General features: G+C 48.9%; 1 protein-coding gene across 1 annotated transcript; it reads right to left on the reverse strand.

The window, feature by feature from the left end:
- Nucleotides 1-451: 451 nt before the first annotated feature.
- On the reverse strand, nt 452-24,477 carry TTL (tubulin tyrosine ligase). Its single transcript, XM_065630808.1, has 7 exons — nt 24,115-24,477; nt 16,647-16,725; nt 15,020-15,252; nt 10,764-10,899; nt 10,399-10,668; nt 9,265-9,408; nt 452-4,415 (listed from the first exon to the last, which is right to left on the reverse strand). Exons 1-7 carry the CDS (start codon nt 24,269-24,271, stop codon nt 4,298-4,300), a joined length of 1,137 nt encoding a protein of 378 aa, XP_065486880.1. The 5' UTR covers nt 24,272-24,477; the 3' UTR covers nt 452-4,297.
- Between the last annotated feature and the right edge of the window lie 2,321 nt (nt 24,478-26,798).

Genomic DNA, 26,798 nt, shown 5'->3' on the forward strand with positions numbered 1-26,798 from the left:
CCTGCGCTCGCCCGGTGTCCCATGGCCACCCCCGGCCGTGCTGCCCAGAGCTGTGCTCCCCCCAGCAGGGGTTCCCAGCACCGTGTCCGCAGCCATCTGCGCCCGTGTTCCCCAGGGCCCAACCCCCCCCAGCCACATGCACTCCAGCAGGGATAGGGAGGCTTTGACACCCTCCCCACCCCATGTCACTCCCTGCCACCTCCACACCCCTAGGCCCCAAAACAGTCTCCCCACCAGTGCTGGGACACCCCTGGAATGTGAGGCCGGTGCCCCCTGTGCAATGCTGGTTTGCATTTGTCACCTGAAGGTGAGAAAACCTCTGCGGGGCTGGGCAGCTCCCATGGTCCCACGTGGCAAAGGGGACAACAATCATGACAGGTACTCACAGGTAGGTTTCCTGGGGGACCTGCCACCCTGGGGGCCCGCTGCCCCAAGGAAACACTGCAGGCTGTGGGGTTTGCATGTTTTAATGGTGGTTTAGGAGAGATGCGGATAGAGTCACCGGAGATCCACCAGCTCAGGCACCTGAAGGCCCACACGCACATGCTGACGTGAGAGCAGCTGGGGACACGATCTGGAGCTGGGGACACAATCCGGAGCCTGGCAGGCTCCCAGCTTGGCAGCACTGTACATAACCACTGTCTTCTCAACACCAAGGTTTTCTGAGGGCTGCCATAGCGGACTCCGAGACATGATTATGAACCTACATATGGCACATTGTTGCTCTTGCTGGGGGAGAGCTGCATGTGGAGAACAAGAAATTCTGGGAGCAGCGACATGCAAGCAGTCCTGAAGGGTGCTGGTCACAGCAGGGCTGAGAAGCCGGGCCACCTGGATGAAGCAGCTTTTGACCCTTTCTTAAGACTTCTCCAGCATTTTCTGTGGGCTGTGGCCAGCCACTGGATTTTGGCAGGAGCACAACAGCTGTTGCATGATAATCACGACTAACCTGGTATATGACAAGCCACATGGGAGTTACCTGAAAACCAGAGCCCAGCGGGACCACACCCTGCTGGAAAATGCAGCCAGAGCACCTGGGCCTGAAATTCTTCACGGCCGACATGAAAGGATACAACTAAGACTAGAGACATTCTGCAATATGGTAGGTGTCTTCTGGAAATGCAGCACCATCCTTCGTGAAAGCTCAGGAAAGAGAGTAAGACCTTTTCTATTGTCCTTTTAGCTGAAGTAAGCTAGAAAACATTTATTGTGTATTCCTAAAAAAAAGTCTCACGAGACCTTGTGAGCATCACTTACAAGATGCACTCACAGCTGCAATGTTCAGGCTTTAGGCATACACACATCCTCATCTCCACCCCATAGCTAGTATTTTGAGCAAGACCTTAGGCACTGTGCTGTCTGTCCTTCACCATCTACCTCCTGTGCTTTATCTTGGGAAGCACTTTGAGAGCACATGGTAAATACACACGATACCTGCTGTTTTCCTCCAGAGGCTGTTGCTTATTTCTGAACAATTCAGCAAACAAACCAATGATTAAAACATCCCTGAATCACTATCTCCCTCAAGCCCAGCTGAAAAGGCAGGGTATGAATACCTGCATTGCCTCTGGTCATAGCTCTGCCATCAAGTTGAAGCCCCACTTTCAGCTGAGCAGCAAAAATGGCCAGCTGCTGATTTGCCACTATGCAATCTGGGGTGAAAAAAGGGGATGAAAAGGCCTCCCAGTCAGGCAAAGGTTACTGAGTCACTGCTCCTCCCAGTGGTACCAGGTCCTCCAGTTGGGCCTACTGCTTTTGCTTGCATCCAGGCAGCTTTCTTGCCCTTATCCCACTACATCACCAGGAATCTCACATTACTGAGCAGTAAGGGGGTGATTCAGTTTTTTAATTTCCCTTTTGAGAGGAAAAGAAGGATGGGTCTGGCACCCCAGAACATGAGAATTTCTCATTTCGATGGGGAAAATTTTCTCTTTTCACTTTGTGCTCTGTTCTCATCTGCCCTAGAGCCTGTGAGAGCCCAACGTCTCCTCTGTCGCCTCAGGGCAGTTGCTATTAGATCTTCCCTTTTCTGGGCAAAAAGGTGTGAAAATAAGCTGACATGACCTAACATGAAAATGCCAATGGAGATGTGGTGCAAGTTGAGTAACAACCATTACACCTATGTTTTGCCTTGGAGTGTTACCATTATGCTTTACCTGGCCTGCAGTGAAATTTTGACACCTATGTGCTATCATAAGGTTAAAATACCCAACCAGTTCTTCCTCCACACCTGTCTCTCAGCTTATCACCCAGTGCGTCCCATATCATGAACTGACGCATTCATGGTCCCTCTTCTGAACACCCACAAGGCCCACATCCCAAGACCAGACCTGGCACTCACGGTCTCACTGGAAGTGAAGCCACCTGCCAGCACTTGCAGCACAAGGGAACAAAGCCAGAGTCCTGTCTTCTCACAGTTCCTGTTCCCTGTCGTTTCTCAGCACACGCCAGTGCACCCTGTGCCCACCACATCCCCTGCAGACAGATTCATGCTGCCCTTTGGGGCATTGACAACTTCAGAGGTGCTTGTGCGGCTCTTTGGGATGTGCCCTCTCCGCAATGCTCCCGCGGGGTTTTGCTAAGCACTCTGTTCCCTCCTGGATTTTAGTGGCCCACTGTAAAATGGTGCCACTTGTGGATTCACAGCATGTCACAATGAATGTTCATCCCATGACTGCACAATCAAAATGGATCACTCCAAGGATGCCTGGGCACTTCAGTCCTGCCTACACAAAGGTGTCAGGATTATCTGCTGGCATGAAGGCCTTTGCAATCTCCATCACGGGCAGGGATGAATATGCCAAAGCGCTAGGATCTTCTGAGGGATGCAGAAATCCCACTGCCTGATTCACTTTCCATTACATACAGGCAGCCAGAAGCTTGTAACCTCCACAATTTCTTCGTTTGCTTCTTTTGGGTAACAGGAACTAGTTTATTTCAGTGACAAACATCTCTCCCCACCAGAGGCAGCAGGACCCCCTGCCCCCCAAACTCGCTGCTGTTACAAGTGCCACTGTGCCCTCCAAAAAGCTCTAGATTAGGAGGGATTTGCTGGGCTCATATTGAAAATGCAGATACACTTCACAGCTGGACAATATGCCAGGGATTTAGGTTATACTCAGAGTAGATGTTAGCTCTGAAATTCAGGGATCGCAAAGAATTCAACCTCCTCTCCCCCAAAAAACACCTGCCTTCCCAGCCATGTGGCACACCTGATCTCCAAAACCTCACCTACCTCCCTCCCAGCTGGGACCGAGCTGTGGACTATGTTCAGGGCAGAAAATTTCAGTGTTTGTCAAATGAGGAGGATAAAATGGCTGGATCAAATGGGATAAAAATTTGGGTTGAAAGGTTTCAGATTCAAGCCTCAAATGCATGAAGGTAAAAGCTGAAAGAAGAGCCTAAACTTGCTGCAGTGTCTCAGAAGAAACTGAGAAGATGAAATTTCTGCTATTTGAAACACAGCACAAAAGTGATGCTAGAAATCCTGCAGCCTGCCAGTGAGCCCCAAGGGAGTGTCTCTACCTCCTTTAAACAGAAACCAACTGCATCAGACTAGGATGGACACTGACTCAAATCTCATTAGGAAAAGGGATAGCTATATATAAACAAAATTGCCTTCCTTGTTTGAGTTAATTCACCACCTGCAGTTCAGCACCCTTTTGCCAGCCATTGCCTGGGTGTTCAGCCAACCAACTTGGAAAATGACCTAAGAAAACTGGATTCTCGGTGTTCCTGGTTTTAGGCATCCTGCGATGCAAGAGAGCTTGCTCCTTTCTATTATATGTAACAGAGCAAGAACAAAGGAAAGGGGTCACCTATTAGGAGCTGAGCTAAGGCACTAATGATGCAGTAGGTGAGGAAAGAAACACAGCAGGAGGAGAACTTCCCAGCCATGATGCCCCAGAAGATCATTGTAGTCTTTGCTCAATTCCCTTAAAAAACCCAATGTTATCTCTATAGAAAAGGAGGAGCTAATACAGCATTATAGTACCCCTGTTGGGGCTTCATTTTAGGGTTATTTTGTTGTTCTCCCAGAGAGATTTGTTTCAGATATCAAAGTCACACAAGCTGTTTCTGAAGTGGATTTTAGTGAATGCAGGCCGAGTTGTCTGAGCAGCTCTGGATCATTGCAGCTCTGTGTGGATTTTTGTTGGTTGTTTTTTTCCCCATGATTTTCCAGAAAATAAGAAGCCTGTCCCTATCACTTTTTGGCATGGTACTGAGAGAAGCCACTGAACTGTGCCAACCCTATGGGTGCAGTCTCTCCCTGTGCACAGCAGAGGCATTCTTGTCATCACAGCTTGATGAAGATCGATGACGGCTGGTTTGTCTTCTGCCCAGTGTCATTGAGGGGGAAAACACTAGAGATGGCTACATCCACAATTCCTTGGCAGAGCTCTGCATACAGCTTCCTAAGAGAAGAGAGAGAGAGAATCAGATGCCCAGGCAGGACACACCAGCTGGCCCCCAACCAATTTTTACATAGACATGCATTTTCCCAGAAGGATCTACAAGATCCTGCTCCCATTACAGATAGCTCCAGAGTGGCAAACAGGAGGAAGGTGGCTTCTCTTCCATCTCTTCTCCACCTACCCTAGCAATCATCTTCTTTTTCAATGGTACTCCCATTCCCAATATTGCTCTCTGCAGGACAGGACCACAAACCCCATTATCTAAATTTACTGTCAGAACAGGCTCCTGAGGAAAGTCTCCACACTCTCAGGCTCCAGAACTGAGTCACTGCAAGATGCACAGGGGCAAACAACAGCTGAGCACCCCCTGTACCAGCCTTCCAACTCAGGGAGTCATGATTATCACACCAGATCCTCTTCATGGGGGGACATGCCCCAGAGGGACTGCTCTGATGCATTCACAGTTTGATGAAATGCTGCGCTGGGGTGTGCAGGCACAGATACTTCACAGGACCCTCCGGAAGTGGAGGATGTGTTTCACCATGGCACACTCATATAAAGCAGGATTACAGAGAAGAGAAACAAGATGTTTGAGAAATGAGTTAAAAATAGCTTCACTTTCTGCTGAAGGAAATACACCTGTCACCTCCCTGACCTGGAACATTTTTAGTACCAATATAGTCCATACTACAATTAACATAGTCTTTCACCTTTTGTAGTTGGGGCTACATGACAAGGTGCTTTTTCAGCTCCTGGGAATGTTACTGCTTTCAGCAGCCAATTTTTGTCTCTTAAATGAGAACTATGTGGTACGGATACTATAAATTTGAATAACCCTGAAGAGGAGAAGCCACAAATAACCAAAATCTACCTCAGCTGCTTTTGATGGCTTCCAAGTGCCCACAGAGCACAAAGCAAACAGGGCATTGCTGCAACCCAGATCCATCCAGCAACAGTTAAATTCTACCCATAAGGCAACACAAGGACATGCAAGGCAGTATCACAGCATGTTGCATGTGATGAACAGGGCATCCTGGACACAGAAAGCTCCCCAAGCCCTGAAAAGGCTGCTGAACAGGCTGTCTGGTAGGTTTGACCTGTATTTTTTTGTCGACTGTTAGTGATGACCTAATTTAATTTAATTTAATCTACATCCAATCTAATCTAATTCTAATGTAGTGATGTACAGCCTGTTCTGTTTTGCTGGGCTTGTATATGATACAGGTGCCCGTTTAGCAAAGATTTCTAGTCTCCTGCAGTTGTCTCAATCACATAATACAGCACCTCCCACTGTGCCTATGCAGAGATGTTCAGGGCCACGGCTATTTGTTTGTCCCAGCCTCCCTGTGGTTGTTGGAGGCTTTGATCCAGCGTCTGCAGCATCCAGTGTTCTCTGGGGTCCTGCTGCCTGCAAAATCAGTCACTCACTTCCAGCTGCTCCCCATAATGCTACTCGTTTATCATGTGTTCGGTTAAAAACCAGCCACCAGTGGCTCCACAAAAGGGATTAAGAAACCACCTGACCCCCAAAGCGTTAATTCTGCAACATAACTTCAACTCAATAATGTCAATAAAAATGATCCAAGTTATGTTCAAACCCATTTGTCCAAAATATGAGGTTAGTGCCCTATCTCACATGGGAAAGAAACTGGGGTATACCAAACGTGGGGACGGGAGCAATGAACTTAAATTAACTGGCACTTAGAGCAGTGTCTGGTATGGGTTAGCCAACGCCCCTGCTATTTGCTTCCTTCTACCTTTTTCACTTGGAGCTGGGACACAGCCATGTGGGAGAGGCAAGTGAATGGTGGCATCATGGGCAAAAGGATGATTGGACAGGAATTAGCAGGGCTCATTTGGAGAGTTTTAAACTAGATTTGAAGCGGGATGGAGTTGTAGCTGGGCTTGCACCAGTGGGGCAGCACTCTAGAATTAATGAAGACTGGGAGGCCTTCCATACCTCTAGGGTGAAATCGGTGTGCTCAGCTCGCTCCCTGAAATGCCTGTACACCTATGCGCGCAGCATGGGGAATAAGCAGGAGGAGTTAGAAACCTGCGTTCGGTCAGGGGATTATGATCTGGTGGCAATTACAGAGACATGGTGGGACAGCTCACATGACTGGAATGTGGTCATGGATGGCTATGTCCTTCTCAGGAAAGACAGGCCAGCCACGCAAGGTGGTGGAGTTGCTCTTTACGTGAGAGAGCAACTACAATGTATAGAGTACTGTCCAGGGGTGGATGAGGAGCGAATTGAGAGTCTGTTGGTGAGAGTTAAGGGGCAGGCTGGCAGGGGTGACACTGTTGTGGGTGTCTATTACAGGCCACCAGATCAGGGTGAGGAAGCTGCCTTCTACAGGCAGCTGAGGGCAGCCTCACAATTACAGGCCCTGGTTGTCATGGGGGATTTTAATGACCCTGATGTTTGCTGGAAGGACTACTCAGCCAGCCATCCATGGTCCAGGACGTTCCTCCAGTGCACTGATGATAACTTCCTGATGCAAATGGTATATGAGCTAACTAAGAGAGTAGCACTGCTGGATCTCATCCTCACTAACAAGGAGGGTCTGGTTGAAGCAGTAAAGGTTGAGGGCTGCCTTGGCTGCAGCAACCATGAGATGGTGGAGTTCAGGATCTCATGTGGCAGGAACAGAATACCTAGCAGAATCACAACATTGGACTTCAGTAGGGCAAACTTTGGCCTTTTCAAGCAATTGCTAGGGGAAATCCTGTGGGAAAGGGTACTTGAAGGTAAAGAGGCCCAAGATAGTTGGTTAGCATTCAGGGACTGCTTCTTCCAAGCTCAAGATCAGAGCATCCCAACACGTAAGAAGTCAAGAAAGGGAGCCAGGAGACTGGCTTGGTTAAACAAGGAACTGCTGGGCAAACTCAAGTGGAAGAGGAGAGTTTACAGATCATGGAAGGAGGGGCTGGCCACTTGGGAAGAATATAAGGCTGTTGTCAGAGGATGTAGGGAGGCAATTAGGGAAGCTAAGGCCTCCTTAGAATTAAACCTTGCAAGAGGGGTCAAGGAGAACAGAGCTTCTTCAAATAAATGGCAGATTAACACTAGAGGCAATGTAGGCCCACTGATGAATGGGGTGGGTGCCCTGGTGACAGAAGACACAGAGAAGGCAGAGTTACTGAATGCCTTCTTTGTCTCTGTCTACTCTGCCGGAGGCTGTCCTGAGGAGCCCTGTACCCCTGAGGCCCCAGAGGAAGTCAGGACAATGGAGGGGTTTGCTTTGGTTGATGAGGACTGGGTTAGGGAGCAATTAAGCAATCTGGACATCCATAAATCCATGGGTCCAGATGGGATGCACCCGCGGGTGCTGAGGGAGCTGGCTGAGGTCATTGCTAGGCCAATTTCCATCATCTTTGCTAAGTCGTGGGAAACAGGAGAGGTGCCTGAGGACTGGAGGAAAGCAAATGTCAGTCTAGTCTTCAAAAAGGGCAAGAAGGAGGACCCGGGTAATGACAGATCGCTCCGCCTCACCTCCATCCCTGGAAAGGTGATGGAACAACTTATCCTTGGTGCCATCTCAAGGCATATCAAGGATAAGGGGGTCATTAGGGGCACTCAACATGGCTTCACCAAGGGGAAGTCATGCTTCACCAGCCTCATAGCCTTTTATGAGACATAACCAGGTGGATAGATAATGGCAAAGCAGTGGATATGGTCTATCTCGATTTCAGTAAAGCATTTGACACAGTCTCCCACAGCATCCTCGCTGCTAAACTGAGGCAGTGTGGTCTGGATGATCGGGTAGTGAGATGGACTGGGAACTGGCTGAAGGAAAGAAGCCAGAGAGTTGCGGTCAATGAGACAGAGTCTAGTTGGAGGCCTGTATCTAGTGGAGTCCCTCAAGGGTTGTTACTGGGACCAGTATTATTCAATATATTCATAACGACTTGGATGAGGGAATAGAGTGCACTGTCAGCGAGTTTGCTGATGACACCAAACTGGGAGGAGTGGCTGACATACCGCAAGGCTGTGCTGCCATCTGGCGAGACCTGGACAGGCTGGAGAGTTGGGCAGGGAAAAATTTAATGAAATATAACAAGGGCAAGTGTAGAGCCTTGCACCTGGGCAAGAACAACCCCAGGTTCCAGTATAAGTTGGGGACCGACCTGTTGGAGAGCAGTGTAGGGGAAAGGGACCTGGGGGTCCTGGTGGACAGCAGGATGACCATGAGCCAGCACTGTGCCCTTGTGGCCAAGAAGGCCAATGGCATCCTGGGGTGTTTATAGAAGGGGGGTGGTTAGTAGGTCGAGAGAGTTTCTCCTTCCCCTCTACTCTGCCCTGGTGAGAGCGCATCTGGAATATTGTGTCCAGTTCTGGGCCCCTCAGTTCAAGGACAGGGAACTGCTTGAGAGTCCAGCACAGGGCAACAAAGTTGATTAAGGGAGTGGAGCATTTCCCTTATGAGGAAAGGCTGAGGGAGCTGAGCCTCTTTAGCTTGGAGGAGACTGAGGGGAGACCTCATTAATGTTTATAAATATGTAAAGGGTGTCACGAGGATGGAGCCAGGCTCTTCTCAGTGACAACCAATGATAAGACAAGGGGCAATGGGTACAAACTGGAACACTGGAGGTTCCACTTAAATATGAGAAGAAACTTCTTCACGGTGAGGGTGATGGAACACTGGAACAGGCTGCCCAAGGAGGTTGTGGAGTCTCCTTCTCTGGAGACATTCAAAACCCGCCTGGACGCCTTCCTGTGTAACCTCATCTAGGTGTTCCTGCTCCAGTGGGGGGATTGGACTAGATGATCTTTTGAGGTCCTTCTCAATCCCTAACATTCTGTGATTCTGTGATCACAAGGGTATGACAGAAACTGGTTACTCACTGGGCACAGGCTGGGGCCCCATTGACTTCTATCAGCCAAACCTTCAGCTCCTCATCCACCATGAAGTCAAAGCCAAAGAGCTGGAAGCTCTGGTAGTGAAGATGCTTTGTGCTGATTGCAGGCTCTACACACATAAGGCAGCTTCTGTGAAGAGCAAAAAACCCAGAAACCCAAGATTAAAAGCCCCGTGGACATATTTGTTGCACTGTGGACATATCTGTTGCACTGCAGCTTCTGAAGGCATGTGCATAGTGCAGTGAAGTGGAGGGGTCTCCTGTTGCCCTGGGACTGCCACAAATTACAAGCCATATCCAATACACGTCATGGTAACCAGGTCCCTGCAAGTGAGATCATGCAACCATCAAAATACATGTGGGGACACCCCTGAGTTGACTCCCAAAGAGCTGGAGAACAACATCCACCCTCCCTACTGGATTAGGCAAGTTGAAAAACATGATATGCAATTAGAACCTGGAGTAGAAGACAGAGCCACAACGGGCTGCAGCAGGTCCCCAAGGAATGGCCATTGAGAGCTGATCTGTCTCTGAGGCCCTCAAAGATCGTGTCATGTCTTTTTGGTGTAACAACAACGAGGTACTTGCAAAGTGAATTCCACCATAAAGGATCACTTTGTCAAGACCTGGATTCTCTGCAGCACTGTGATCTCTGAAATCTCTCAAGAGACACTTTGTGTACTGAGTAAGACAACCTATACCAATGAGATATGCTGCTGCTTGCTGGTGGTGGGGGAGGCAGTGAGATCCTGCAGACCTGAGTCCTGTTTCATTTCCTCTCTCACCCTTTATATCTTTTTTAACCTCAACCTCCCCCAGCCCTGCCTTTTCACCTTACCTTACTGGGTGATCTCACTCCATCCTTCTCCAGCCACAGCAGGCAAAATGCAGACACATTGACACATACCCTTGAAAGAACAGCATATACTGGGGTCCATTTTCAGTGAGCAATGACATTGGAGTGTTTATGGCTTTATCTTAAATTTATCTCTGGGTTGCAACCCCTGATCCATGCAATTGAAACCCTTCCCTTGTTGGTCTGCCTGCTTCCCCAGATGTGTCCGTACACATTCCCTGTAACTGAAGGGTTAAGTTTCCCTACACAATAGGCAGTGGCTACCTTATTATGTGTTTGATTTGCAGTAAGATGCTATTCTCAAGCGTTGTGTTCAGGGCATCCATCAGATACTGGTTGAACTCCTCAAAGAACATTTCATTCCCTTCCTCATAACGCCCATAGTTTTTGGAGTATTCCTTCTGAATGCAGTGATTGGTCAAGTGGCAGGTTTTGTCTTGGAAATTAGCACTGTTATACGGTTCGGAAGAGGTCCGCAGGACACCCTCTCTGTAGAGGTAGATATTATATTGATGATCCACAAGAACCCAGCTCCTGGGGGGCAAGAAAACAAACTCTAGTCTCAGTAGCTTAAAAAGAAACAGCACGAAAATGAAAACAGGTATTATTACAGAAGCAGAAAAGGTTACCTGATGTCAAACTTGCGATGCCCTGGCTCTAAAAGCAGAGGCTTCTCCAGGTATTTCTGAATCACATGCACTTGCCCCTGCTCATCGATGAAGTCCAAGAGCTCTGCAGCCTCTGAAGAAATCAAGATCCCTTCCCCTGGCACAGAAAGATGAAGACAAGTTAGGCAGAGGATCCTCCTACCTTTGCTGGAGCTCTTTCAAGGCGCAAGTAGGCCATAGCTCACTCGCCCAAAAAGCCAGGCGACATGCCCAAGTGGCGTCATGTTTTCTCAGGATCGGGTGGTGAATCCACGGAGGGATCTCCCTGTTATCGCACCATGGGGCCTCTGGCTCCCCAGTAACTGGAGCCAACGCAAATGGGAACCAAGGGTACCTGAGATTTTTCTTATTTTTTAAAATTTTTATTTGGGGAGAGAGGTTTTTGGTTTTTTTATCCTAGACTCAGACTTGCTCCCCCTACCTAGCTGCTCTGGTTGCCAAAGGCAGTCACACATGCACACTTGCACAGTGTTGCCCTGCTTAGTGAGCTCATTTAAGTTACTGTTAAAATAATTGTTGAATTAGGAAAAGAAATGTTTCAAAATGTTCATCCATGTAGTCTGTGTTTTCCCCTGCTGTGGAAGCTCTTCATTAAAGAAGTTAGCTGTACCTTTTAAATACTGCCACATTTTGGCAGAAGCTGTCACTGTTCCTTTAGTGCAGGCGTCCAGATATAAAACCACTGTTGCAGAGCAATGAAAAGAGAAACTATCCCTTCTGGGATTTGATAAAGGGATGGCACAGTGCTGCATGAGGGATAAACCATCTCAGTCAAAATTATCTAACACTTCTCTGGCACTATGTCCAGTCTTCAGGCATTTACTTACCTTTTTGTACAAAAGCTGATGACTCAGTCTTAATTTTGTAGTAAGTTTTTTTTGAGGAAACACCGAGTGGAAAGAAACAAGGGGGTAGCAGGGGAAGAACACAGGTTTGGAGCACAGGCAGAGTTTGAGAGAGTCATCCCATGGAAAACGGTCCTGGCTCTGACTTCTGAAGGTTGCTGTTGGCACAGCCCTGCAGGTACTTCTTTCACTGCTCCATGCTTTGCACACCTGTGAGCTTCCCAGGACCACTGGCCCCCTATCCTTCCTAGTGTCCTCCACTGAAAGGAAATACTTTCATCAGAAGTATCTTCCTCACCCATGTTGTATGCAGGGGACAAGATTTTTAGTCCCCTGATCACAGCAGAGCCAGGCAGAAACTTGCATTAGAACAACCAAAGGGCTGCGCACTGCGGGGGAGGAGGGAAACAATATCTCCGTAAACCAGTAAAGCCCCTGCAGTGGGAAGATCAGTAGGCATTCATTCTGCACTGGACAGATGGCGAATCAAGGGGAAGGTTAGCTTAACTGTGCACCTAGTCAGCAACCTGGGGAGGTAGCAAAGCAGTTTATGTGGGGCAGCTGTACCTTCTCTTAAAGAAAACATCAAAACCTCTAGCCACAGTTGAGCAACTTCTCAACTTTTAAGTCAGGACATCCTAAAGCTTTAATCTTCCTTTTAATGATGGACACCCAAGCTTTCACTAGACCTGTCCCAAGTCAGGAGCTGTGCCTCAGCTGGATCTGCCTCAGCAATTAATGCTGACAAGCTTGCTTCTTCATCAGAAGTAATCCCCGGACATTATAACTTCCCTCTAGAAGATTAACATGAGGCTCTGCTTTCCATTTTAATTCTCAGCTTGAGTTCTGCAGCACACTGATGAAAATGAAAGGTTAGTGTGCTCTAACGCAGAAAAGATGGCATCACAATTGAATAAGGTATGTGGAGAGTTTAAACCTTCCCATCCTGCAGCAAAACACAGCAATGCGCTTTCAATTGCTCAGATTGATTCTTTGCCAGACAGTTATACTACACAGAAACACACTCCCTCACTGGCATAACAAAGCACTCATCTCCCCTTCCTCCCTGATGAAAATTAAGTGTACTCATCTGATGCTTCTTGCTAACACAGCCAAGAGAGCTGAGCAGTGAAGGAAGCCAGTTTTATTATGCAGCCTGCCTGCAACCACCTCTGGCTTTCACATTCCCTGCTGATTTTTGTAAGACTGCATCAAAAGTGACTCTGCAAATATGAGTAATGCATGTGGGCTTGTTCTCTTTGAAAGGCCAGGACCTTCCTCAAGCTGGGCTCTGCAGCCTGGCATCTGCACACATGGCAAGGCAAGATTTCATAAAGCGATTTCTGATAACGTGCCCATGATACTGTCATAGCTGACAGACAGCAAATATTATGTTGGTGCAAAAGTAATTGCAGTTTCGGGCTGTGAATTTTAAAACATTATAACTAGGCTCAAACATATCTTTTATCAATCAAAATAGGAACCATTATAATCAACACATTTTTGCCAATGAGAAATAAGTTTCTTTATTCCTATAGCATCAAAATCTGCTTTGGGATTCCATGAACTCTTGGAAAGAATTTTCCACATCCTGATGGTTGTGGAAGCATTTTCCATGCAAAAAGTTGTTGAGATGCATGAAGAAGGGGTTGTCAGTTGGCAAGAGGTCAGGCGAATATGGTGGATGAGGCAAAACTTCATAGCCCAATTTGTTCAACTTTTGAAGCGTTGGTTGTGCGATGTGTGGTCAGGCCTTGTCATGGAGAAAAATTGGGCCCTTTCTGTTGATCAATGTTGGCTGCAGGCATTGCAGTTTTTGGTGCATCTCATCGATTTGCTGAGCATGCTTCTCAGGTGTAATGGCTTTGTCGGGATTCAGAAAGCTGTAGTGGATCAGAGCAGCAGCAGACCACCAGACAGTGACCACGACCTTTTTGGGGGACAAGTTTGGCTTTGGAAGTGTTTGGGAGGTTCTTCTTGATTCAGCCACTGAGCTCATTGTTGCCAGTTGTCGTATACAATCCACTTATCATCAGACGTCACAATCTGATAGAGAAATGGTTCATTGCTGTTGCGTAGAATAACAGAAGATAACACTTCAAAACAATTTTTTGAATTTTCGGTTATGAGGCACTCACTTATTGAGCTTTTTCACCTTTCCAATTTGTGTCAAATTCCAAATGACTGTAGAATGGTTGATGTTGAGATTTTCGGCAGCTTCTCATGTAGTTGTAAGAGGATCAGCTTCGATGGTTGCTGTCAACTTCCGATGGCTGGCTCCTATGCTCTTCATCTTCAAGGCTCTCACCTTCTTTGTGAAACTTCTTGAACAACCGCTGCACTGAAAGTTCATTAGCAGTTCCTGGGCCAAATACGTTGCTGATGTTGCGAGTTGTCTTTGCTGCTTTACAACTCATTTTGAACTTGAATAAGAAAATCACTCGAATTTGCTTTTTGTCTAACATTCCATAGTCTAAATATAAAATGAACATCAAGTAACAAGTCAGTAGCAAAAAAACAAAGTGAGAAAAGCAAATTAAAATGATGTATAACATATCCACATTTAAGAATGTATTGCAATATCAAATGGCAAATTTCAACAATGCAAAAACCACAATTACTTTTGCACCAAAGCATTACATCTATAGCTGTGTCCAGCTACCTCATCTAATAGCTCATTATTTCTGTAGAGTGAGCGACGCAATGACCCTGGAACAAGGAAGGACATGTTATCACTTAGGTATCTATTGCCTTATTCAAATGAAAGGGACATACAGACACAGCATTGCTGTTCTTTGCTCTGGTACCTTCCCCTAAGGCATGGGTGTAATTTTGATGCACTGAGCTCATGGCTGCTCAGCCAGTCTCTCAGTGTGACCATGGTTAGGCCATTGGCACGAGGCATCTGCGTTTGGTTCAAAGATAAGCAGCGATATTTCTGCCCAGGTGAAACCAGGCTTAGCTGCAGCATGGAGAGCTGGGCTCCTAGCCCTTGCTGCTGTCCTCCTCCCCATATCCTGTTCTGCTCCCTTTTATCTCCTGCTCTCCACATTCCCCTCGCCTGCTGCTCCCTGCTGCCTTCTCCCTGCAGCAAACTTTCCCATATTTTGAGGAGCATAAGTAGAAAAGTAGGAGTCGTTTCACTGCCACTCATGTTCTAGGTAACATATGCATGTTACAATGCTTGTTAGGAGCCCCATGCCACCAAGCAAAGGAGAGACCTGTGCTGGCTTGACTGAAATGATGTTGGTAGGTGAAGCCTTTCATAGATATGCTATATATAAGCTGGCCTCAGCTAAACCCCAGGACTCTACCGATCAAGTAAAGAGTAAGGAATAATGAGAAGGTGGCTCATTTTGCTGGAGAATGAACCTTTGGCACCAGCTGAGGACTTGGCAATCCACACATTGCCTTCTTTGCCTTCCCGCCGCCTGTTGTAAGCTGCCAAGAAGACTTCCCGCTCATCTGTCCTTGTGTTGTTTATGAGATGGCGAATTCCATTCTGTGCTGGAGCCACAGGGGTCTTCAAGTTTGTTGGGTAAATCACATACGACTCGGGGAACCACGTGCAGGACTCTGATAGTTCAGGGCTTGTCTTGATTAGCCTGGATAAAAGAGAGATAGAATGTTAATCTTGAGCGTGTCCCCACCTGCATGGACATAATTTATTAAGTAAGTATCATCATTAACTGGGCTCTTTTGCTTGGTGAAGAATATCAACTTACAGATAGTCTGTGTTAAATTATTATATTTTCCTTAGACCCTTGAAATCAGAGTTTTCCTAAAGATATCACAGCAAGCCCAACCTGCAACCAAACACTGCTCTTTGAACCAGACCTGCATGCTTTTGTTAAATGTTTTGTGGGTACTATGGGTATCATGAAATAATCAGTAGAGAAGTTTCCATGACAGAGCATCTCATCTACCAGTAATGTCTACTGATGCCAGTGAACTCCTGTTAGCAGAGCCCAGGCCTCTTTTTCAGAGTCAGGGTTGCTGCCTGCCTGTCTGAATGCGCATTTGTGCAAGGCCAAGAGCAGAGCTCATGACTTGCTGACTCTCTCTGTGCATTTGTGCCTCTCTCTTGAAATGTCAGTCAGTCAGTCAGTGACACCCTGGGAGCCTTGAGGAATGTAATTTGCAGTCCCTTGTGTTCATAAGCAGCTCAATGTATGGTTGACCCTACAGTTAGAAAGGTCAGCTAAGCTTCAGGAGAGAAAAACAGGTGTGCAAGCACTTTCAGCACTGCCTCTAGACCATGAGCAACAGAGAAACACGGCTGGGGAATGCCATGAGTGCCTTTTTAAAAAATACTCTGCTAGTTCCTGACAAACACCATCAACACTGTAAAGAAAACAACTGGGACCAGGTTCTTTGCAGGGGAAGGCAAGGCCCCAGAACAGCACAGAGTCTGGAGGACTGCATCAGTACAAGACACTAATGTGGAATCAAATGCTTCAAGGAGATCAAGAGCTCTGACATGAAGATCCCCTTAATGGCCACAGAGTTTACACAGAGACAAGGCTTATCTGCAATGAAAGCTCATCCACGTTTCCCTAGGAGACCCTGCTACACCTGGTCACGCAGAAATAACTCCCAGAACTCTTCCTGGTGATGTCTTCAAGAATTTGTTTGACCAAGAAATCTGATTAGCTAAAGGCATATTAGTGTCCCATCTCTGTATGAAACAGAGAATAAAAGGAGTAGGCTTTAATTAAATGTCTGCAAGGAAAAAGAGAGGATTTTTTCTTTTGGTTTGGCTCTAATCTGATGCAATACACTCCATGGTTTCAAGCAGATGTAATTCAGTTGAAATGGCATTTCCCTTGTAGTTACAAAGAGGCCTTTGTGCACACAGATAGCTGCACAGGAGTCTGAAGACAGCACATGCTCGGACTCTCCCAGGGCAGCTGTTCTGTGAAATACAGGTTCAACACTCAGTAACCGTTAGAAGAAAAATTTCTGTCAATCCCATGTAACATTTCAGTGAATCTCTTACTTCACCAGAGATGCTTTGCGGCACAGCTTGTCTGCCCCTCTGTAGTAATTCACCAGCTGCACAAGTCCAGGCTCATGGCCTAAAAAGGGGAAACAAAGAGGTCAGACAAACTTCTCAATTAATTAATCTGCTTGGTGCAAAGGTCCTGCGTAGCTGAGAAAAGAAAGCGGGACATTTCCTTGCCCTGCATCACAGAAACAGGCTCTAAGCTGGTGCTGTCTCCCATGTTTCCTTTCTTTTAGTTATGAAAAACCATGCGTTTGCCCAAGTCTGTTTTGAATCTGACACTTCCATTTTCCAAAGGAAAATAATAATTTCCTAATTCATACTGGAAACTGGCAGTGCCACCCAAAAATGTTTTCTATTTTCTGGTGGCAGTTTTTAAAAGCAAAGATTTCAGTTATTCTTACATGCAGTACGATGATGCGGGGAAGCACACCATGATACAAAGATTACTGGAGCGAGTTCAGAGAAGGGCAACAAAGCTGATGAGGGGCCTGGAGCACAAGTCTTATGAGGAGCGGCTGAGGGAACTGGGGCTGTTTAGCCTGGAGAAAAGCCTGGAGAAAAGGAGGCCGAGGGGAGACCTAATTGCTGTCTACACCTACCTGAAAGGAGGTTGTAGCACGGAGGGTGCTGGTCTCTTCTCCCAAGTACGAAGTGATAGGATGAGAAGAAATGGCCTCAAGTTGCACCAGGGAAGGTTCAGATTGGATATTAGGAAAAATTCCTTCCCAGAAAGGGTTGTCAGGCATTGGAATGGGCAGACCAGGGAAGCGGTGGAGTCACCATCCCTGGAGGTGTTTAAATGAAATGTAGATGAGGTTCTCAGCAACAAGGTTTAGTGGTGGACTTGGCAGTGTTGGGTTAATGGTTGGACTCAATGATTTTAAAGGTCTTTTCCAACCAAAATTATTCTATGATTCTATGATCACAGCTTAGGAAAGGGCGTTGCTTTTTTTTCTCATGTACAGCAGTATTGCCCGTCAGGCCTGATATCATATCACAAAACTGGCAAATGTTAGAAGATGTGGAGTCTTGCTTCCTTCTGGCAGTCTGCTGCAAGCTCTTTTATATAGTTGGGGTGGAAAGGGTCCTCTGGAGTTCACTGCACCAACCTCTTGTTCAAAGTCTGAGTAGCTCTAAGGATGAAGATCCTACTGCTTCTACAGGTCTGTGTCCCAGTGCTTGACTGCCATCATGTGTCCTCCTGAATATCCTGATGGCACCTGCTGGAATCACTCCAGGGTGTCTAGTCTGTGCCTTTCTTGTACTGGAATAATCCCAAACTGATCTGAGTATCCAGCTGTAGCCTCACAAGTGCCAAACAGAGTGCCAAATAGATGGGTACCTCCTTACCAATACTGGACTTCATACCACAGCCTGCCTTCCTTCACCCTCTCACACTACATGAACATTTGTGCTCAGCTGGAACTGCTCTGAGGGGCACAGCACATCAGCAGTTGTCCAAAGGGTAACGCAGATCTGGGCAACACCATACAGCCTCTCCCAAACAACCAGTGCAGCCGATGGTGGACGTGCAAGAGGCAAGTGATGCCTGGGGTGATACCTGTGTCACCGGTGACAACGGCTGACAAGAGCATTGATAGGAAAAACATGATGGAAAACTGCTCTGGTTTTAAATTATCTAGGACTAGAGGGACCCCCCAGGCACAGCAGTTACCTTCACCTTCACCTTGTCTTTTCAAAAAAAAAAAACCTTGTGGGAGTGATTTAGACCCTGAAAAAGAATTCAAGAGTTTTGGTTATTCTCTGTGGTGTTTGCCAGGGAAAAAAAGGCCTGGAGCAAATATTACCTTGGAGACCAGGCAGCTGCAAGATCACAGAGAGTGAATAACTATTTCAACCCTGAAGTCACAGCCCTGACCTGGATCACTATTTTATTCACAAATCTTTAAATATAAGATAGCTGAAAACCATCTTCCAGAAATGATCTGTAAGTTCAGGCACTTCAGTGTATAGCCAGGACCGCCAGGCACTTAATTACTGAAAGAAATTACGAAAAAATGTCATATTTCCTTCTGTCTCCAGTTTACTGATTTTGCTTGGTTCATGGAGGAACTGAGGTCCATAAAGGAGATCCCACCACTCTGGATAGGCTGCAGTAGTCACTCCACCCTGTCACCAGTGACAGAGAAATGGGGCTGGTGAAAGGAGGAGGATGGGAAAGCTGAAACCTGCCTTGAAACCACTGCTGTTGGATATTAGGTTGGTGCAAAAGGAATTGCAGTTTTTGCATTGTTGAAATTTGCCGTTTGATATTGCAATATAGTCTTAAATAAATGTGAATATGTTATACATAATTTTAATTCGCTTTTCTCACTTTATGTTTTTTTGCTACTATGACTTGCTGTTCGTTTTATATTTATTTTAGACTATGGAAATGACATCACACAAAAAGCAAATTCGAGTGATTTTCTTATTCAAGTTCAAAATAGGTCGTAAAGCAGCAGAGACAACTCACAACATCAACAATGCACTTGGCCCAGGAACTGCTAACGAACTTACAGTGCAGTGGTGGTTCAAGAAGTTTCACAAAGGAGATGAGAGCCTTGAAGATGAGGAGTGTAGTAGCCAGCCATCAGAAGTTGACAACGACCAATTGACAGCAATCATCAAAGCTGATCCTCTTACAACTACATGAGAAGTTGCCGAAAAACTCAATGTCAACCATTCTATGGTCATTTGGCATTTGACACAAATTGAAAAGGTGAAAAAGCTCAATAAGTGGGTGCCTCATGAGCTGACCGAAAATTCAAAAAATTGTTGTTTTGAAGTGTTGTCTTCTCTCATTCTGCACAACAGCAATGAATCATTTCTTGATCGGATTGTGATGTGTGATGATAACTGGATTGTATATGACAACTGGCAACAATGAGCTCAGTGGCTGAACCAAGAAGAACCTCCCAAGCACTTCCAAAGCCAAACTTGCCCCGAAAAAAGGTCATGGTCACTGTTTGGTGCTCTGCTGCCAGTCTGATCCACTACAGCTTTCTGAATCCCGGCAAAGCTGTTACATCTGAGAAGTCATAGAATCATAGAATGTCCTGAGTTGGAAGGGACCCACGAGGATTGAGTCCAACTCCTCCCCTGCATATGACAACCCCACAGTTCACACCATGTGTCTGAGAACGTTGTCCAGTCTCTTCTTGAACACTGTCAGGCTTGGGGCTGTGACACCTCCCTGGGGAGCCTGTTTCAGTGCTTCACCACCCTCTGGGTGAAGAACCTTTTCCTCATGTCCAACCTAAACCTCCCCTGGCACATCTTCCTGTCATTCCCTCGGGTTCTGTCATTGGATGCCAAAAAGAGATCAGCACCTGCCCCTCGTCCCCTTGTGAGGAAGCTGTAGCCACAATGACGTCTCCCCTCAGTCTCCTCTTCTCTAGGCTGAACAAGCCAAGAGACTTCAGCTGCTCCTCACATGGCTTTCCCTCCAAACCCTTCACCCATTTCATGGCCCTCTTCTGGACACTCTCCAGTAGCTTTATATCTTTTTTTATCCTGTGTTGCCCAGAACTGCACACAGGGCTCCAGGTGAGGCCGCACCAGTGCAGAGCAGAGCGGGACAATCACCTTCCTGCCCGGCTGGCAATGCTGTGCTGGATGCACCCCAGGACACGGTTGGTCCTCTTGGCTGCCAGGACACACTGTTGGCTCATGTTCAACTTGCCGTCAACCAGAACCCACAGATCCCTCTCTGCAGAGCTGCTCTCCAGCATCTTGTCCCCCAGCCTGTATGTACAGCCAGGGTCGCCGTGTCACAGGTGCAAAATGCAGCACTTGCCCTTGTTGAACTTCAAGCAGTTGGTGATTGCCCAGTTCTCCAGTTTGTCCAGATCCCTCTGCAGGGCCTCTCTGCCCTCGAGAGTGTCAACATCTCCTCCCAATTTTATGTCATGGGAAAACTTAGTAAGTATTCCCTCAAGGCCTGTGTCCAAGTCATTTATGAAGACATTGAAGAGTGCTGGCCCTAAAATGGATCCCTGTGGAACCCCGCTAGTGAGTGGTCGTGAGCCAAACATAACCCCATTTACTGAATCCTGAGCCCAGCCCGTCAGCCAATTGCTCACCCACTGCATTTGTGTTTATCCAGCTGTGTGCTGGACATCTTGTCCAGGAGAATACTGTGAGAGACGGTATCAAAGGCTTTACTGAGATCCAAAAAGACCACATTGACAGGCTTCCCTTGGTCAAATAGGTGGGTAACCTTGTCGTAGAACAAACAAAAGTATGCTTAGCAAATCGATGAGATGCACCAAAAACTGCAACACCTGCAGCCAGCACTGGTCAAAAGAAAGGGCCTAATTCTTCTCCACGACAGCGCCTGACCACACATCGCACAACCAACGGTTCAAAAGTTGAACAAATTGGGCTATGACGTTTTGCCTCATCTGCCATATTCACCTGGCCTCTCGCCAACTGACTACCACTTCTTCAAGCATCTCAACAACTTTTTGCATGGAAAATGCTTCCACAACCATCAGGATGCAGAAAATGCTTTCCAGGAGTTCACCAAATCCCAAAGCATAGATTTTGATGCTATAGGAATAAACAAACTTATTTCTCATTGGCAAAAATGTGTTGATTACAATGCTTCCTATTTTGATTGATAAAGATGTGTTTGAGCCTAGTTATAATGATTCATGGTTATAATATTCATGGTCCGAAACCGCAATTACTTTCACACCAACCTAATAAATCTGATCCACAGGGAGGCACATCTCCACTGCGTTCCTGAACATCTACACGGAGCAGTGGGCTGCAATGTGAAGTCTGGTGGTCAGCAAGGAGGGACCACGAGGCAAGAAGGGGAACAGGTTCTCGGGCATGTTGTGAGGTCTGCACCATGCATTTTGCAGGGTTAAAAAGCTACCAAGGCACTGAGCAAACTGGTGATCCTCCCATGGCTGGCAGGGTGTAGTCCAGTGTCCTCTGCGCCATGAAGCCTCTGCAGCCTGTTCCTCCTTCCCTTAGCACAAACTGCTTTTCCATTAGATAAAATGCAGACACTCACAGCTTAAAGGCATGATTCCCCCAAGAATCAGAGTATTAATGAGAGCAACAGAAGTCTCTGCAGCTGGACAGAAACAATGATGCATGCTGAGAGTCCCCATTTCTATCCCTCTCCCGCATTAAATGATCCAGCTTAGCGTCTGAGTAATGCAAATCCTTTCGGTTCCCTGAATTAATGGCTGCTTCCACTGAGTACAGCCTTTAGGAAAACCACACCAAGCCAGCTGTGATGCAACAGTTGCTCAGGAGGACAGCTTTAGGAAGATGTAACAGAGAAGAGAAAGCTTTTTGGAAGATATACCAAAATAACCATGTTATTTTTGGTCTGAATCTACTGATTTCAGGCAACCAGCTCCTGCTATATATGAGGATAGGTTAAAGAAGCGAGTGCCAAAGCATGGTCCCTCTCCGCAGGTCATAGACTTGTCATGGCTGTGAGAAAAGGTTTGAATTTTTGGGTATTGCATGGCAACACATGCTGAAGAGCTCACTAAAGCCCTTCCATCAACCTGGGCTCTTTTTGAGGATGGTAGGGGTTGGCCACAGGATGATAAGAGATGGCCACAAGTCCACCATGGCTGGATGTGCTGTGGAGGCCCACTCACATCAAAGAACTGTGCTTGTTCTGCAGTGAAGCCCGATGCTCACAGACCCTGCCTGCTGACCACATTAAAGCACAGGTCTGCTTGCAGCGCCTGGCTACAGTGTGTGCAAGCGTCCTTGCTGCTTAAGCCTCTCCTGGTGTTTCCCTGCCTGCTGCAGACACCCCAGCGCTGGGAGGTGACCAGATGGCATTGCCATGTGATGGAGACTTTCCACTCACAAATGCATGTGGAGACAAGGGTGGAAGTGGTGGAGCTGGTGACTTGCAGTCAGTGGTGATCCACCAATGCTGGGTCTCTACTGCAAGAGAGGGGCTGCAAAAGCCATCCTGCCCTGGAGCTGCTGGGGTGAGGGGGCTCCTCCTGCTTCAACATTTCTGCATCCAGTGGCAGTGCTGCAAAATCACTCCAGGATGGAAGAAACCAGGGCCAAGGGCAGGGAGGGAGGCCAGGAGGGTCCCCTGTGTCCTGCAGGACCACAGGAGGGAATCACGCTGCTCTGACAGGCCTGGTGACAGGAGCCAGCCCAGCAGCTGACACCATGCATGGGGAGCCCTGCCAGCCTTGCGGCTCCTGCCAGCTTGTCCCCAGCCATGGGCCATGATGGTGCATCTCTGCTCCCTGCCACGCCCTGCAGCGCTGCCAGCACCTGTCTTGGCTCTCCCTGCTCATAGCTAGCGTGTGGCACTCTGCCTCCCTGCTCTTCGGCTTGTCCCCACCCGGTGGGGCTGGGGTGGCTGTGTTGACAGCCCTGCTTGCCGTGGGACGGGCAGGGGACAAGCCTGCACAGGGAAGATCTCAAGGCCCTGTGTGTTGACAGCGAGACAGAGGGCATCAGGCAGAGACGAAAAGGCTGTGAGGGGGTGTGGGGCATTGTCCTAACCCTACATACACATACAGAGCCTCTGGAATGTCACCCTGCTCCAAGCAAGGGCTAGGAATGTTGTCACCCCCACCAAACCCCTGCAGAGGCACATCCCACCAGCCTCGGCTCTGGCGCCAGGGATTGAGCATGCTTGACTTAGACCTGTCCCCCCACCTGTCCCAAACTATAGAAACTAACATGCATGCTCAGCACTGCAACATCCCTGTCCTGTGTCAGGCAAGGGATGCCACTGGTGCCACTGCGTTCCCCACAAACCCAAGCTGGGTGACTAGAGTCCTCTGCAACGGTGAAAACAGCCTCAAGGGCGTTGCTGCAGGACAAGGCAGGCTGCACCCGGGAGCGCTGGGATCCTGAGAGTCTGCGACATGTGAGTGGGGTCACCGGGTGCCCTCTGCCCTCCCCCTCCCCGCTGCTGTGCCACAGCGCAGCCCCCGAGCTGGACAATGTATTTTGGGAGGCATCGGTGAAACCACCCTCCGTGAGCTCGGGAGGAGGATCCTTCGAGCCCTGGCTGGTGGCAGCAGTCCCCGGCAGTGACAGCCTGTCCCCAGGCCAGGTCGCTTTCTGCAGAGCGCCCTGACGGAGGCCGGGAAGCGGCTGCAAGGAGCCCCCCGCTTCCCGCCCTTTGTTCTGGGCGATGCACGCTAGGGAGGCGGCCGGGTCCCTGCGACAAGGAGCCCAGCACACGGTCAGCTGTCACTGCCAGCGGGAGGCCCGGTGACAGGGGCCGGGGGCACGCCGTCCCAAACTGCGGGGAACTCCGCCGGGGCACGCCCTACCTGCGGCCCCCGCGTCCGCAGGGGTGGCGGGAGGCCGCGACGAGCCGCGGGGGACCCCCACCCTGCGGCGGAGGACCCGAGGCGGGAAGGGCACAGCCGCAGCCCGGGTCCTGGGCTGCAAGTGGGTGTGGGGCGTGTCGGGGCCGGCCGTGGGGGATCCTTACCCAGTCTGCCGAAGGGGAGCCGGTTCCTCTCGCCCAGCATCAGGTTGAAGCGGGGGTTGTCCCTCCGGAGGCGCCGCCACTGCCCGCTGGCAAGCAGCAGCCGGCTCACCTCGGCGTACACGCTGCTGCCCTCGTCCCGCACCACGAAGGTGTACATGGCGGCGGGGAAGGGGGGGACACCCCATCCTACCCCCGGCAGCCCGAGGGGCGCCCCAGGCCCATGGGGCCCTGCCACAGCCCAGGCACGGCCCTGCACGGCCGCCGCCGTCCGGCCCGGCTCCGCATGGCCGGGGCCACCGCCCCCACGCACCGCCCGCCCGAACCTGCCCCGGGGGAGGTGAGGGGGCGTTCCCGGAAGCAGAACCACTCCCCGACCGGTAGTGACGTCACGGAGGCCGGCTGGGGCCGGCGCAGCTGTTTCTTCCCCGCCTGCAAGCGTGCTCCGCGGCCGGTGCAGCGTCGCTACTCCCCTGTGTCCCCCCCGCAGAGTGTGCCGGGGCCGCCCCTGGCACCCCGCTGCGGCCGCGGCTGCACCGCAGCGTCCGCACGGGCTCTGTACGAGCAGCACCGCTGGCTCCGCGCTGCTTCTCCGGCGCTCAGCCCCTTGTGAGGTGCAGAGCTATGCACAGTGCGGGCCTACGGCTGCCGCCTCTACCCAACAGCCACCCCTGGGTGCCAGTTGAGTGAGGTTAAACAAGGCCGAGTGCTGGGTCCTGCACTTGGGTCACAACAATCCCAGGCAGCACTACAGGCTTGGAGAAGAGTTGCTGAAAAGCTGCCTGGAAGGAAAGGACATGGGGGTGTTGATTGACAGCCAGCTGAACACGAGCCAGCAGTGTGCCCAGGTGGCCAAAAAGGCCAACAGCGTCCTGGCTTGTATCAGGAACAGTGTGGCCAGCAGGACTAGGGAAGTGATTGTGCCACTGTACTCGGTGCTGGTGAGGCTGCACCTTGAATCCTGTGTTCAGTTTTGGGCCCCTCACTACAAGAAAGACATAGAGGTACTAAAGAGAGTTCAGAGGAGGGTGATGAAGGTGGTGAAGGGTCTGGAGCACAAGTCTTATGAGGAGCGGCTGAGGGAACTGGGGCTGTTTAGCCTGGAGAAAAGGAGGCTGAGGGGAGACCTTATTGCTGTCTACAACTACCTGAAAGGAGGTTGTAGCATGGAGGGGGTTGGTCTCTTCTCCCAAGTAGCAAGTGATAGGATGAGAGGAAATGGCCTCAAGTTGCACCAGGGAAGGTTCAGATTGGATATTAGGAAACATTTCTTCCTGGAAAGGGTTGTCAGGCATTGGAACAGGATGTCCAGGGAAGTGGTAGAGCTCACCATCCCTGGAGGTGTTTAAATGAAATGTAGATGAGGTTCTTAGGTACAAGGTTTTGTGCCAGTGTTGGGTTAAGGGTTGGATTTAATGATCCTGAGGGTCTCTTCCAACCAGAATGATTCCATAATTCCGTGCAGAAATGCCCTGGGGCCACAGCCCGCTCTAGGTGCTGCTGCTAGATGCAGGCACAGGCAGGTGTTGGTTGCTCTGTGGGCTGCATGGCCTTGCAGGCCTAGTGGGAGTCTGGCAGCCACAGTCTTGGTCTTGCCAGTGGACAACACCAGGAAGCTTCCTAGCCTGATACAGCCCTCGGACTACTACCCATTACTGGTCTTCCATGTGGGTGGCAATGAAGTTGTGACCCATAGTCCAAGGGCAAATAAAAGAAACTTCAGGGCCTTGGGACAATCGGTGAGGGAATCGGAAGCACAGGTTATTTTCTCCTCTCCTCTTCTAGTTGTGGGCAGTGACATTAGAAGAAACAGATGGGTACGCTCTATTAATACATGGCTCCATGCTTGGTGTCACTGCCACAATTTTGGCTTTTTTGATTATGGGATGGCCTGCATGGCACCAGGTTTGCTTGCATCGAATGGGGCTCACCTTTCATACAGGAGGAAGAGGGTCCTTGCACGCAAGCTAGCAGGGCTCATTGACAGGACTTTAAACTAGATATGATGGGGCAAGGGGATGATATCAGGCTTACCTGTGACATGCTGTGGGATGAGACACCTAGCATAGAGGGGCGAGGTGAAGGAGGCTCTAAACTGATGAGCTTGAGGGTGAGGTCCAAAGTGGTGATGCTCACGCCATCACATCCAACTGGGGAACATGCCAGACCAATCAGAGCAGTGACAAATACTCCTTAGATGCCTCCCAAGATGAGAGCCGGAAGTGCAACCACCTCAAGGGTACACACAGCTGCAGTAGATCTTTCTGCACCCCTCATGAGAAACCTGCGTGCTTGTTGAGTAGTTCTCTGAAGTGTCTGTACACCAATGCAGGTAGCGTGGGGAATAAACAGGAAGAATTAGAGATCTATGCGCATTTACAGGGCCATGATCTCATTGCTGTTATGGAGATGTGGTGGGACAGCTCACAGGACTGGAATGTTGTCATGGAAGACTACGTACATTTTAGGAAAGACAGGCCAGCAAGACGAGGTGGAGGAGTTGCACTTCATATGAGAGAGCAACTCGAATGTCTTGAACTCTGCCTAGGTGGGGAGATGACGAACAAGTTGAGTCCTTATGGGTAAAAATTAAGGGACAAGCTAACAAGGGGGACGCTGTTGTGGGTGTTTACTACAGGCCACCTGATCAGGAAGAGGAAGTTGATGAGGCTTTCTACAGACAGCTG

Source organism: Caloenas nicobarica, chromosome 3 (genome assembly GCF_036013445.1).
Source record: "Caloenas nicobarica isolate bCalNic1 chromosome 3, bCalNic1.hap1, whole genome shotgun sequence".
NCBI lineage: Eukaryota > Metazoa > Chordata > Aves > Columbiformes > Columbidae > Caloenas > Caloenas nicobarica.

Coding starts and splice junctions, on each gene's coding strand:
- TTL (XM_065630808.1), bottom strand. CDS start 24,271: ATGTACACCTTCGTGGTGCGGGACGAGGGCAGCAGCGTGTACGCCGAG. Junction 16,726..24,114: donor GCTCCCCTTCGGCAGACTGG/GTAAGGATCCCC, acceptor TCCCCTTTTTAG/GCCATGAGCCTGGACTTGTG. Junction 9,409..10,398: donor CAAATCAAACACATAATAAG/GTAGCCACTGCC, acceptor TGCTCTTCACAG/AAGCTGCCTTATGTGTGTAG.